At 39.4% G+C, this 12763-nt stretch overlaps 1 protein-coding gene across 1 annotated transcript; it reads right to left on the reverse strand.

Moving 5' to 3' along the window:
• Positions 1-640: 640 nt before the first annotated feature.
• KLF6 (KLF transcription factor 6) lies at positions 641-12153 on the reverse strand. Its single transcript, XM_026709997.2, has 4 exons — positions 11225-12153; positions 7912-8491; positions 5391-5514; positions 641-4225 (listed from the first exon to the last, which is right to left on the reverse strand). The coding sequence occupies exons 1-4, from the start codon at positions 11324-11326 to the stop codon at positions 4174-4176; spliced, it is 858 nt and encodes a 285-aa protein (XP_026565782.1). The 5' UTR covers positions 11327-12153; the 3' UTR covers positions 641-4173.
• Positions 12154-12763: the final 610 nt, after the last annotated feature.

The raw sequence follows: 12763 nt of genomic DNA on the forward strand, positions 1-12763 counted from the left end.
GTGATGGCAAACCTATGGCACACATTCTGGAAGTGGCACGCGAGAGGTTGCGCGGAAGAGCCCCACTGTGCATGCACAGGCGCTCCCTGCCAGCCAGCTGGTTGTAGAGTATCTGCCGTGCATGCACGGGGAGACACATGCATGCAGAGGCATGTGAGGGGGTTGAGTGTGCATGCACAGAGGTGTGCAGTGCAGGGGGGGTCATGCGCACATGCGCAGGAGGGCAAGGGGAGTCGTGCGTGCACATTTTTGGCATGCAACGTAGAAAAGGTTAGCCATCACTGCCCTATAGCCTTGATTACGCTGGTTTAGATCTCCTGAAATACTGTATTTTCTCCTAACTAACCTTGACTACAATGAGATTTTAGGAACTTTTATGTTTCTTGGATTGGTTGTACCATATGCGGTATGAATGGAGAATCAAAAGCTGTTTCAACATTTTCTTGATTTAGAAATTCTGGCTACGGTCTTTTGAAAACTACTGATTTTATCATTAATGGTATTCAGAGCTTAAGTAGCTTCAATCTTTATAATGAATTAGAATAATCATTTTAATTGCTATCCTAATAAGCCAAGCCCAAAGAATTGAAATCCTTGCACAAATTCAATTCCGCATAAAGAAAAACAAAGGAAGACCAGATACGCTGATAAGAATTTTTTATGTTATTTCAATAAAAAATACATTCATACAGAAATATAACAATCTTGCAAAAAACAATTTCAAATAAAATCTTGTAAAACAAATTTTTTTACAAAAATTTTACAAAGAGATTCTTTAGATAATAGGGTGCTTCAAAAAAAAAAAAACCAAAAAAACAAACAAACATAAAAAGAAATTTTACGAATAGAAATTTTTTTTTCTGAAATTTCAAGCAATTTTTTTTTTCTTTCAGCTTGATTGAGGCTCAGTTATCACCTGAACAAAATGTACTTATTTAACCACAAAACTGATTTCTAACTACTGCAAGAGATTTTTTTTTTTTAAAGTAGCAAATGATTATGGCTAAGCAGAAATCATTGCAATCTTACCCTCTCAAGTATAATGCTGGAGCAGAAAAACTTGCAGAATGCCTTGATCAAAGGGTGAGTATTTTAATTCATACATGCAGATAGGAATTTCCCAATCTACGGTATATATATATATATATATGTATATATATATTTTGTCTATGAAATGGCATCTCTCAAGAATGCGGTAAAAAGTGCCCTGCATGTATGAAGCGCCACACATCTCTTAGACTTCGGTAATCCGTAGATAATAAAATTTAAATTGGGATAATTTAAAAAAAAAACTTAAAAAGTGCATTTTTGAGCATATAAAAATTCAAAACACAATGCAGATAAATGTAGGCCTATATATCTCTCAGCCTCGGATAAAATGGATTTGAACATGGTTAAGAGGACTATTAATCTTCACCATCATTTTCGGGGGTGGGGGGGGGAAAGCTGCCCCAAATAGCAAGAAACAAGTCAAGTTCTTGTGGAAGGCAGCTTGGAAAACACATTGGGCTTTAATGTTTGGGGAACAACTATTTCTAACATCTCATAAAACCGTCTTGTGAATTCAGCTAAAAGGTAAAATACCCGTAGGAATAAATTCACCATCAAGAAGCACATTTCTACATCTTCTCAATAAGCTTAGAGGACAGAAAGTGAGAGGTTGAGATTCATTTATTTAGTCTTAGCGGAAAGTGTCCGTTTTTAAGTAGCCCTCAATAGATTGCTCCCGTATGATGCAGAAATGGCTAAGCAGGCATTGTTAGCCCTTGGTGTTCCAATTAAATGCCCTTTTGGGGGGGAAATGAAGAGCTCACTGACCACCATCAAGGAAAGCACGAACTAGCAAGAGAAGAAGCAGAGGGCAGCAAAACCCCAAACCTACAGACAAAAGGCCCATGGAAGATTTTGGGTGAACACAGGAGAAAGGAGCTAACTTTCTTAAGAGCTTTTAAAATGACTTTTTTTCTTCTTTAAAAGCAGCCAAGTGTCTTGCATTTAAAAAAACATGGAGGAAAACCAATAGAAACCATTTAAATCCTGTTTCTCCAGAGGGACTCCAAAGCACTTTGTTTGAACACCAAGAAACGTTTGAGTGTGCAAAAGTGCCTATCGATAGGGAAGTAACTGCCTTCTCTTGTTAAAAACTGCGCACACTGATTGAAGCTCCTTCCTTCTTTTCAGGTCCCTGCTAAAAGAAGTTTACAAACAGTAATGATAATAATAATAATATTAATAAAAAGCTGACTTTTGTTTGCTTCTTCTCCACGAAATGCAGGAAAAGAGGAAGACTCCTCACAGGCTATGACACTTTACAGCAAAGAACTCAATACAATCCTTAAAAATAATATATTATCTATATATTTTATAGATGAAGACACACACACACACCCAAACACACCCACTCACAAATATACATGCACGCACACTCACAGCTACAGATACTATACTCACAAATAGATATATACATACGTTATAGATATCCTGCCCACTTGATAATTACTTTTTTTTTTGCTTTTTTTTCTATTTTTTTCTTTACTTTCCATTTTAATTAAGGGGAAGCTACATATACAGGTGTGGACATTGTGCCTTTAAAGAATTTTGTTGTTCTTGTAGTTACTCCTGCGGCTTTAAAAATGCATGAGCAAAACACAGCATCCTGAATACAGGATCTTTTTGGTGGATGGAGGAACTGGTAGATTAGTTTTCATTAATTTCTTGAATGGGAAGAGGATGGATGCAGCTCAGGGGCAGGTTGTGCAAGACCAACCTTGTGAAAAGATGGAGTCAGGGATGCATTCTTCGTTGGATTATGCCATGAAATTTTCAGTACAGATGTTTATATGGGGGATCACCCAGAATACCAGCTGATGGTCTTCCCACCTCTTCATAATGTACATTTGATACAGTACAAGTGTCAGGTGAAAAGAGAGCCTTAATAAAGCATATATCATTCATACCCCTGTATAAGACCTCCCAAAAGAGAAGTTTAATTTGCATAAGGCACCATTATTAAGGTCAACAGTGCATTAACAGGTAGAAAACCAGAAATTAGACCTCAAGGCATAAATAAAAGATAAGAAGGTAGGTGCTGGACACAATATTTGGGGGTGGGGTGGGGGAAACAGCTGCCCGAGTTCCTTTTTTTTTTTTTTTAATATCCATCTCTAACCTACAGTGGTTTTATCCACCCAATAGGACAAAAAGTAATTCAAGGAGGAGAAGAAAAAAAAAACACTATTTGGGTTTGGTATGTTATGTAACATTAAACCAATTGCAGTGTAGCAGCTTTGAACTGGAATTGAGAGAAAGCAAGAGAGAAATGGCAGTCCTGATTACAGAATGGGAAAGCATCTAGTTCTCCAGAACCATGCAATAACCTTTGTATTATAATGAAAAAAAGTTATAGGTTGTGTTATATTGTAAATACACAGCTTATACAATGGATTACAAATGAGCTCTGTAGCAAGTCAGACAAGCTACGGGAGACATTGCACATTTAATAGCTGGACCAGACACCAAAAGCTCCTTTCATACAGGACCTTTCTCTATTCTGATTTTCCTTTCTTCCCTTCTATCTCCCCCTTCAGAAACCAAAATAAAAAAAAAATTAAAATTAAATTAAAAAAAAAAAGGTGCAGACACCATTTCCCCCTCCCCCACCCAAAGGATGCGCATCCTTACACCTTACATAACACTCCTCACATATTCGCCACTCTCCCCAAGTTAAAAAAATAAAAATTAAAAAAAAATAATAATAATAACAATCCCACGTTCAGACAGCCTTTTCTCTCTTACGGGTTAGAAAACAACAAGGAACAAATGTTTTTTTTTTTTCTTTTAAAAAATGTGCCTCAGCATCCAGTCATCCAGTAGATCCTCCATAACACACAAGTTGTCCATTCATTAACACTCCCAGTTCGCTCACGGCAGAAGGCGTCGGAAGCCATTCGCAAGGTTTGGTCCCCTGGGCTGGAGACCTGCACCATATGGTCACTGCAGCCATTTCTTACATGACTTAACTAGCCCTCTAAAGACCTTCCAAGGAAGAGAGGACCTGGAGGCCACTGAGTTAGGGTGCAAAATGGCATGCTTTGGCTGGAATATGCATCCTTTCGTCCAAGGCCATCTTGACCTCGAAGCCTCTTAGCCCACAGGATTCAAGCTTCCAATCATTCAGAGATGCCTCTTCATGTGAAGAGCCAGATGGTCAGATCTGGAGAAGCACCTGCCCAACAAACAAAGAGAAGACACAAGCTCGGGTTTCAATGGGGCATCAAGAAATATGCTGGTTTTAAGGAACTCTTTTTCCCCCAAGAGGCCACTGGACTTTCGTCATTTTTCCTTGAAGACGTTTTGTATCTCATCCAAGAAGCTTCTTCAGTTCTGGCTGTCAGACGTGAAACAGCTTCTTGGATGAGACGAGAAATGACTTGGTTATGGTACCATGCCCTCCATAGTCATTTGGATTTAAGATTACTAAATCTTGCGCAGCTAAAAGTGCACAGCCACGGAAGGATCACTCCGCTATGTGTCTGGAATGCAAGATACTGCATTGTAACTAAAGGTTTTGCAAGTGAGCTGACACTTCAGCCCACTGATTGTGATCTTGTCAGTCAAGTAAACATCTACCTTTATTACTAGAAGAAGCTGAGATCAGCATGTTAACATTGCAACAACTCATGGTAAAAGGAATGCAGTGAAGGTCATCCCTATAGCCGCGTAGGTGATCAGCGACTTTAACTTATTCAAATGCAGCACATTAGTCACTACTGCATAACTTTTCTGACTCTCTATCTCCATATCTTGCCAGAGGTGATACCAGAAATAGTTCAGTTCAATTTGGAGGACCACAGGTTCTCTACATCTCTGCTTAGGGCACTGTGTGAAGAGACAGCCAGTGGCAAAAGTTGGAAGAGTTTTTTTTTTTTAAGTGCTCCATGTCACTGGGTCCATCTAACTGAACTGGTGGCAACATTCATATGTGACTTAACGATTCTGAGGATAATTTACATATATATATATATCCAGAAATTATTTCAAATACAAACATTCCAACTGCATTGCGAATCTGGAATGCTTCCAGGAAAGTTAGAACAGCATTGAAATGTTTCTGGTAAGGTTAAAAAAGGACAATTCAACTTTTTATATTTAAATAAAACTATACCATCGTCATTAACAGAGTTGCATGAAATTTGCTGCTTTCTAAGCACGAGGGACAAAATAATATATAATATTATAATATTATATATATATATATATATATATATATATATATATATATATATATATATATATATATATATATATACACACACACACACACACACACATATACATACGTATACATATATACATACACACACATACATATATAAATTCCATCCACATACCTGTCACAGTGATTACACTTAAAAGGTTTTGCACCCGTGTGCTTTCTGAAATGTCTGGTTAGCTCATCACTCCTTGCAAAACGCCACTCACATCCTTCCCACGAGCATCTGTAAGGCTTTTCTCCTACAAAACAAAAACAAACAGACAAAAAACATTTATAATGGTTATTCAGTTACACAGAATGCACACAATATTCCTCCTCCAAAGAGCAATGTTGACTCACTGAGCATTCTTTTTTCTTCTAAAGAAAAAAACATAGGAAACAAAGTTGCTCATTCTATAGTTTATGAGGCACTTCCAAGACTGCTGATGGAATTTTTTTTGTTTCAGTTGACATCTCCAACAGTAAAGCATTCCATCCTGACAAAAAGATTCCAATAATCTAAACTTTCGGGGATCCTCTGATTCTGAAACTGATTTTTTTAAAAAAAGGAACTGAAAACTCACCATGTATCTTGATTCAATTAAGAATTGTTTTTTAGATTAGCAGGTTTTTACAAACACTTTATAAAAAAATGCTTCTTTGTTTCTTTGGGTCCTGATTAAAAGAGAGATGTCAACGAGACTATAAAAGCCATATCTTGAGAGTCCACTGGACTGAGATGGCTAATAAAACAAAAAATAAACACATTTTGCCTACTTTCTTATTAGGACAACGGTTTTTGGTTTCAACCATTTCCATCTTTCTTCAGAACACTTCCTTACCACTGAACTTAAAATAAGCAGTCTGTAAACTCTACCCTACAAGTTGTGTTTCCTGCATGGTCTCTGTAAATATCCAGTAAGCTTTGCAGAACCTTTACATGGTCGAATGGTGGGTGAAGAAGAAAAACAATGAATAAAATCAGTAGCATACTGACTTTAACATTAGCACTGAAGTGACAGACCACAAATTCTTCCCCCCAAATACCTTCTAGTTACAGGTTCTGACTAAATGTTGGTTCCCTGATAATTATCACACATATTTACTTTCAATTTTATACCAAAATGGCTACAGAACACACAATCATCCCTTTTTTCTTCTTTCCTCTGTTTACTCAAGGGTTAATTGGTGAAGTAGAATAAGATGTGAAAACAGCATTTATGAGAAGGAGGAATCCCTTTAGCTTGTATCAAAATGTACAGCTTTGCTTTGTACATTTATAAGTGATTTGGTGCATCTAACCATGAAGTCATTAAAAGCAGAAGAATATTTACAGTCAAAAGCAACCATGGCAGCTTCTTACACTATAAAAAATTATACAAGCTCTGATTCCACTCCACATATTTTCAGGCTCCACTGGGGAACTGGAATGTGTTTTGACATTTGAGTTTCACCAGGATAAAACTCTGTTAGGTTTATCATGAATGGAAATGTACCACAATGATATGGTCACAAATCAACCATAATCTTTCAAGGAGGAAATTATGTACTTTGTAAATGATACATGTAGAAAGTTAATCTGCAGCATAAATACCATAAGTGAACCAGAATTAAGCAAATGTTTAATTAAGGTTTACTGACTAAACCAGAATTGCTTTGGATCACACAAACTACTAACCATATGAAAGTTTAAGATGATATGGAATCCAACCCATTTTAAGATTAGATTCTTCTTTACCAAGAAATTCTGGGTCTTCTGTTTTGTTGTCTAATTTTAGATTTATCTAAAGAATTTTTTTCCTCTGAAAAAAGATGAAGTAATTGTTCACCTTCTCAGGCATGGGGTTATTTAACCAATAGAAACCAGCCATGCACAAACAAATAAACAAACCACCCAGCTGATACAAATTTGCAACGGGCTTATGGAAAAAGAATGAGGAAGTGAGGACTTGCATTCTGGGAAACTTTAGCTGGTGTTGCATTATCTATGGGCCTGAGTTCTTATTCCAGAAATTTTGTAAGATTATATCACTGAAGCATCAAAGTCTTCAGCATTATCTGGTAGAGGCAGTTTGAAAGCTAGCCAAATCCAAATGGTCATCTGAAGACTAGTGTTTTGGGGAAACTTAGTGACCAAAAGATCCTTCCTTATGATATTTGGGGCATGCTGATCATGAAAAGCAAGAGGGTAAGAGAGAGAAGGGTTACATTATAAAGTATGAACCAGCAAACAGCTGGCGTAGACTGTGGAAAGTCCAAGTGGATGGAAACAACCAGCAGCAAACCACATTTTGAAGGTGCAAGACACCAAAAAATATATTAAGAGGAAATGGACTGCAAAGGAAATAGGAACTGGGAACAAATGAACTTCCCTTCTTATACTCATCTCCTGCCTTTCTCCACAACGGATATTGCAACACTTCTATGGAGGCGTTCTACAGGGAATACATGCAGCTGCACCATGCATTCAGTTCCTGCTCTAGTCTTTCGTGATTCTAGGCCTTTCCTGGCCAAGAGTCACGAAATCATGAAGTATGGAAATCCTACATGATGCAACTGGACACCATCTCATTTATGAGAGATTATTCTAAGGTCAATAGAAGCAGTATAGAAGGCAAGACACATTCATCAGTCCTAGAGGCCGTATAAATACTCACCTGTATGGGTACGCTGATGTGCTTTCAGATGTGAACTTTTGGTATAAACCTTCCGGCACCCATTGAAGTGGCAGCGATGAACTCGTCTCCTCCCATCAGGAGAGGCATCACCACTGACCAGAGTACCTTTTTCCACAGTCTTTCCACCAGTACCGGTACGGATTTTGCCAGGTGAATGCAATTCACTGGGGGCACAATTCCATGGTTGAGAAGATGGCTCCTTGCCCAGCTCAGGGGAAGAAGGAGGAGTAGAAGTGACAGATGAATTCAAGTTTCCAGCACTGGCCAAGTTTAAGACATCATTTATGATATCCGAGGTAAATTTTGTTGTAGGAGAAAGTTCCTCGGAACTATCTGAAGATTCACTACTGATATCAGAATTCAAACTGTTAGTCTCTAAAGTCTGATTATTAAGGTTGTCCTCCTTTGGAGCACTGGCTGTCTTTAGTTCAGATTCCTCCTTTTTCTCCCGTGCCAAAATAATTTTGGTCCACAAATCCTCCTGACTGTCAAATTTTATCTCAGAGGCAGACACGTAGCAGGGCTCACTCTGAAGGTATCTCTCCAGCTCTAAGCAAGTCTACAGAATTAAAATACATAAACAGACATTTAAAAAATAATTCACTTCTTAGAACATTCTGAAAAAATTAGCAGGAAGCCACGCACATTCAAAGAGGGGAGAGTTTATTTCTGTTTGTTAGTATGTTTTAAAGTTAAAGGCCATTCAAGTTTCAACTAATGAATGTTCTAAGAAAACAGTGTAACTCTCATGAACTTGTCAAGAATGCAGAGTCAAGAATAGTAACTCAGCTACATTCCTTAGGCATTTCCCTAATGCGTTAACTAAACAGGCATCTCGTAGAAAGATTTCAGTGGGATCAGCTTTAAAGTCAATGCTACCTTCTCCAAATTTTATTTATTTTATTAAGTAATGTTGACTTGAATTTTTTTTTTTAAAAAAAAACCCTCAACTGAATTTCTATCAAGTGGACAAAAGTTATGGTCCGCACTCTAAATTTAAGTCATATGTGCTGTGGCTGATTTTACATCTCCCAATCCAAGACATCATTTCCTGCGCATGAGAATTCAGCCACTGAAAAAATGTCCCAGTATACAGGCATGACTCAATTGTAATGTGAGGCATTCTTTGCAGAGACAGTAGGCAAAATCCCCACATTTCTAACAGGACATTGAATGAAAGAGACAAAAGGAAAAAGCACAGAAAACTCCAACTTTTAAGGTTTCAACAGTGAAGGAGAACTTTATCTGCTGGCCAAGAGTGGCTTGGTTATGAGTCATTCCCTTGTTTCTTTTACTCAATGCCAAAAGAGACTTCCTTTTTAAATTTATGACTCTCCGCCAAGAATGCTTATGGTTCAAATCTACATGCAACAGGACAGGTTGTTGTTGTTTTTTAATCTTCCAATCCAAGATACCAACAGGACTTCGCACAGCCTAGTGAAAGACTGGCCATGGTAACTGTATTGTATTAATAATTAGATTCTAAGCAAAATGGTCAGTCTAGCAGGAATTGTGTGGTTTTCAGCAAGAGCCCTTCCTCCACAATTGTGTAAGTGAAATAAAATGCTGTACACAAACATGCACACACACCATTTCAGGATCAATTTAAATTGGTCATATTGCCTTGTTGACTTCCACACTTCCTTCTCCTGACAATTAAACATACCTATAAACTTCATTAAACTGAGACACTTGCTTTTAAGTAAAGGTGCAGAAAATAATTTCTATGTTGCTAAACATCTCTGCTTATTGGGGGAGGGAGTGCAAAGGGAAAGAGAAAGCAAAATATTTTCTCTCTCCTCAATAATTTTAGGTTCCCCCCCTATAATGATTGTAGCAAACCTTCTAATATCTTACAAAGGTACTGACCACAGAAGAAAATGTATGGAAAGAATAGGTTTGACATTCAGGAACAGATTTAAAATTCCTCTTATTAGGCAAACTAATTTTGAGAATCATCTGGGGGGGGAAGAGGTGGTGGCGGCTAAAATGATTCTGAAGTCTATAAAGAGCCAAAGAGCAAAATCACCCCCAGAAAACCTTGTCAGATCTATTATTGGGGGGGGGGGGGGGAGTAGAATGTGGGTTTTGTAAAATGCCAGCCCCCTGAAAAGATTGGTAGAGCTTCATATTTCAAGCTCCAAAGTCAGGTTTTCAAACGAAAACCCAGATGAATTAAATTGGGTTACAGAGAGCAATCATTACAGTAATGGAGGCAAGTAAACATGTCTTCTCAGTCCCACATTCCAGGGAAAATCCCAAGCAAGGCAAAAAAAGAAAAGGAAAAAAAACATTTGCCAGCGTTTGGAATCCAATGACATGGACTTAAAAAAACCCTTGTCCATTAAAGGCAACATGCCTCAGATTTTCCTCTATTAGGATTCATATAAGGTGAAGGGGGGAATCATTGTCATATGACTGACAACTCGTTCTGCTCGGAGGGGGATGTTTTAAAAAAGCTGTACATGATCCTGCCATAAAAATAGTACAGTACTGAAAGAAAGGGACACCTTCCCCACCCCCATTTTGCGAGAGGATATTCGGGGGGGTAGGGGGTTGAAAGGGGAAGCACGGAGATCAACTATTTCTAAACACAGAACTGTTTGGATGACAAGTTCTCCTTATAGCAATTGGCTTTGCTTCAAAAAAAAAAGGGGGGCGGTGGAAACAGAGAGGAGAAAAGGGGGGAGGGCTTTTTATTTTTATTTTATTATTTTGGGGCCAAAGAGCAGGGAAAGGCAAAAGGAGAAAAGGCAGAAACTTGGCAACCCGATTCGATCCCATGGTATGGTTTTATTTAAGAGTAGCCAGCTTTTCATTCTAAGGGGTTTTTGAAGTCTGTATCGGTGAGAGCAGGGCACAGCGCGAACAAGCAAGCGTTCAAACACAAACACACACACACACACACACACAGGGATTGCTCACAAGTTCTGACAGCCACGTCCACTGAGAAGAGGGGGGACAGAAACGAGAACCAGCATGCATGCATGCATGCATTAAAAAAAAAAGAAAATAGATAAATAAATAAATATAACACATGCCCTTCGCTTGCTAAACAGCACAGATTAAAATAGCTTCTCTCCCCCCTTTCAATGACATTCAAATCTGTCTTTGCATTTCGATCTTTGCCCTGAAGCAAAGATTCTTGATCCGGGAAAATTAAATAATAATAATAAATTTATTTCTCTCTCTCTCTCTCTCTCTTTTTTAAAAGGAGCTCTCATGCCTGTGGTCCCCCAGCGTTTAAAATCCCGAAACGGTTGCAAAATATACACAGCCCTTCCTCCTTTACCTGTTGCCAGTATTCCTCCAGAGATGGCAAGGCGGAGAAGTAGCCAGTGTCGTGAACAATCTGGAGTTCCTGAAAGATGCTACACATTGGAAGTACATCCATGCCTCTCGTGCGGGGAAAGGGGACGGTCGGTAGGGAAGAAAAGTTGCAACCGGGAGCCCTTCGGCAGAGACGAGCGTCCGATCGCTCGGGGTCTTTATTTTTCCCCCCGCAGGTCGGAAGAGCGGAGCAGCGCGAAAGAGGTCTCGGGCTCCGGCTCTCGGCTGCAATCGCCACAGCAGGTGATGGTGACAGAAATACGACCGGCTATTTACAAAAGTCTCACTTCCTCCTCCTCCTCTCCTCCTCCTTCTCCAAAGACCACCGAAATCAAAGCAAAAAAAAAAAAAATCACGAAAAAAGGAGGGGAAAAATATCACCCAGCAGAAGGTACCTTAACGGGGAGGAAAAAAAAATAGCAATCTACGGCTAAATATACATATGTATATATATTAAATTCCTGTTTAGAATTTCAGACGAAGCTTTTTTTTAATATATGTATATATATTTATATATATAGGTAAATATATATATATAAACGTATATATATTTTAAATAATATATAGAAAAAGCAGTTTCATGCAAAGTTTAATTGCACAGCAATAGATCAAAAGGTTCTTTTTTGGCCCTTTTGGCTGGTTGGCTTTTGTTGTTTTCGCTTTTTCTGTAGCTTTTTGCAGTCTCCCCGATGCTGCTGTTGAGATTGCCTTCCACTCCTGGGGCTCTCTCTCTCTCTCTCTCTCTCTCCAGAAGATAGTTGCTGAGAAGCCTACTCAATATTTGCAAACACCGAGGTGACTGCAAATGTAACCCGCTGCAAAAGTTCCCTTTCAAAAGCTCTCCTTGGCCGCCACCTCCCCCTCCTTCTACTCCCTCCTCTTTTCTCCCCCTCCCCTTCTGCTGAAAGCCACACTCGCTCCTCCCCTTTACTCCTCTTCCTCTGCCCCCCACCCTCCGCCACCTCGTGATCCCATTACGCCGGCTCTGAATGCTGCCCAATCTATAACAACAAACTCGTTACACCGCGTTCCAATGATGTCAGACTAGCCCAATGGCTGTGCGCGGCGCATCTCGGCTCCTCCTGGCGTGACCGAACTTCTCCGTGACGCCTCACCCCATTGGTCCGATTCGAAATTCGACCCGTCCTGATTGGCCCTGGGAGCGAGAGGCTATTTTTGGAAACCCGTTTTAGAGAAGCGACTCAGAGTGAGAACGTTTGCTTGTTGTTTGTCGTTGCTGGGGGTTTTGGGGAGGGGGGGAGGGGAAAGGACTCGCTGTAGTACCGAAAGTGAAATTGGGTGGCGCTGCTAAGCCACGCATGGAGCGCTTTGGAGCATAACTGAAGATGTTAAGCAATTCGCACCAAGTTGCAACAAACAAGCGTGATATCTAACCGGGTTTATTTGGTCTGCAAAATTCCGGACGGTTGCTACATCACAGCGGAAAGAACATGCGGGAAGATTTTTTCCCCCTGCCATCTAGTGGCCGTCCGGATTTTGG

The sequence above is a fragment of the Pseudonaja textilis genome, chromosome Z, assembly GCF_049901715.1.
Source record: "Pseudonaja textilis isolate UNSWEBS1 chromosome Z, rPseTex1.2, whole genome shotgun sequence".
Lineage (NCBI taxonomy): Eukaryota > Metazoa > Chordata > Lepidosauria > Squamata > Elapidae > Pseudonaja > Pseudonaja textilis.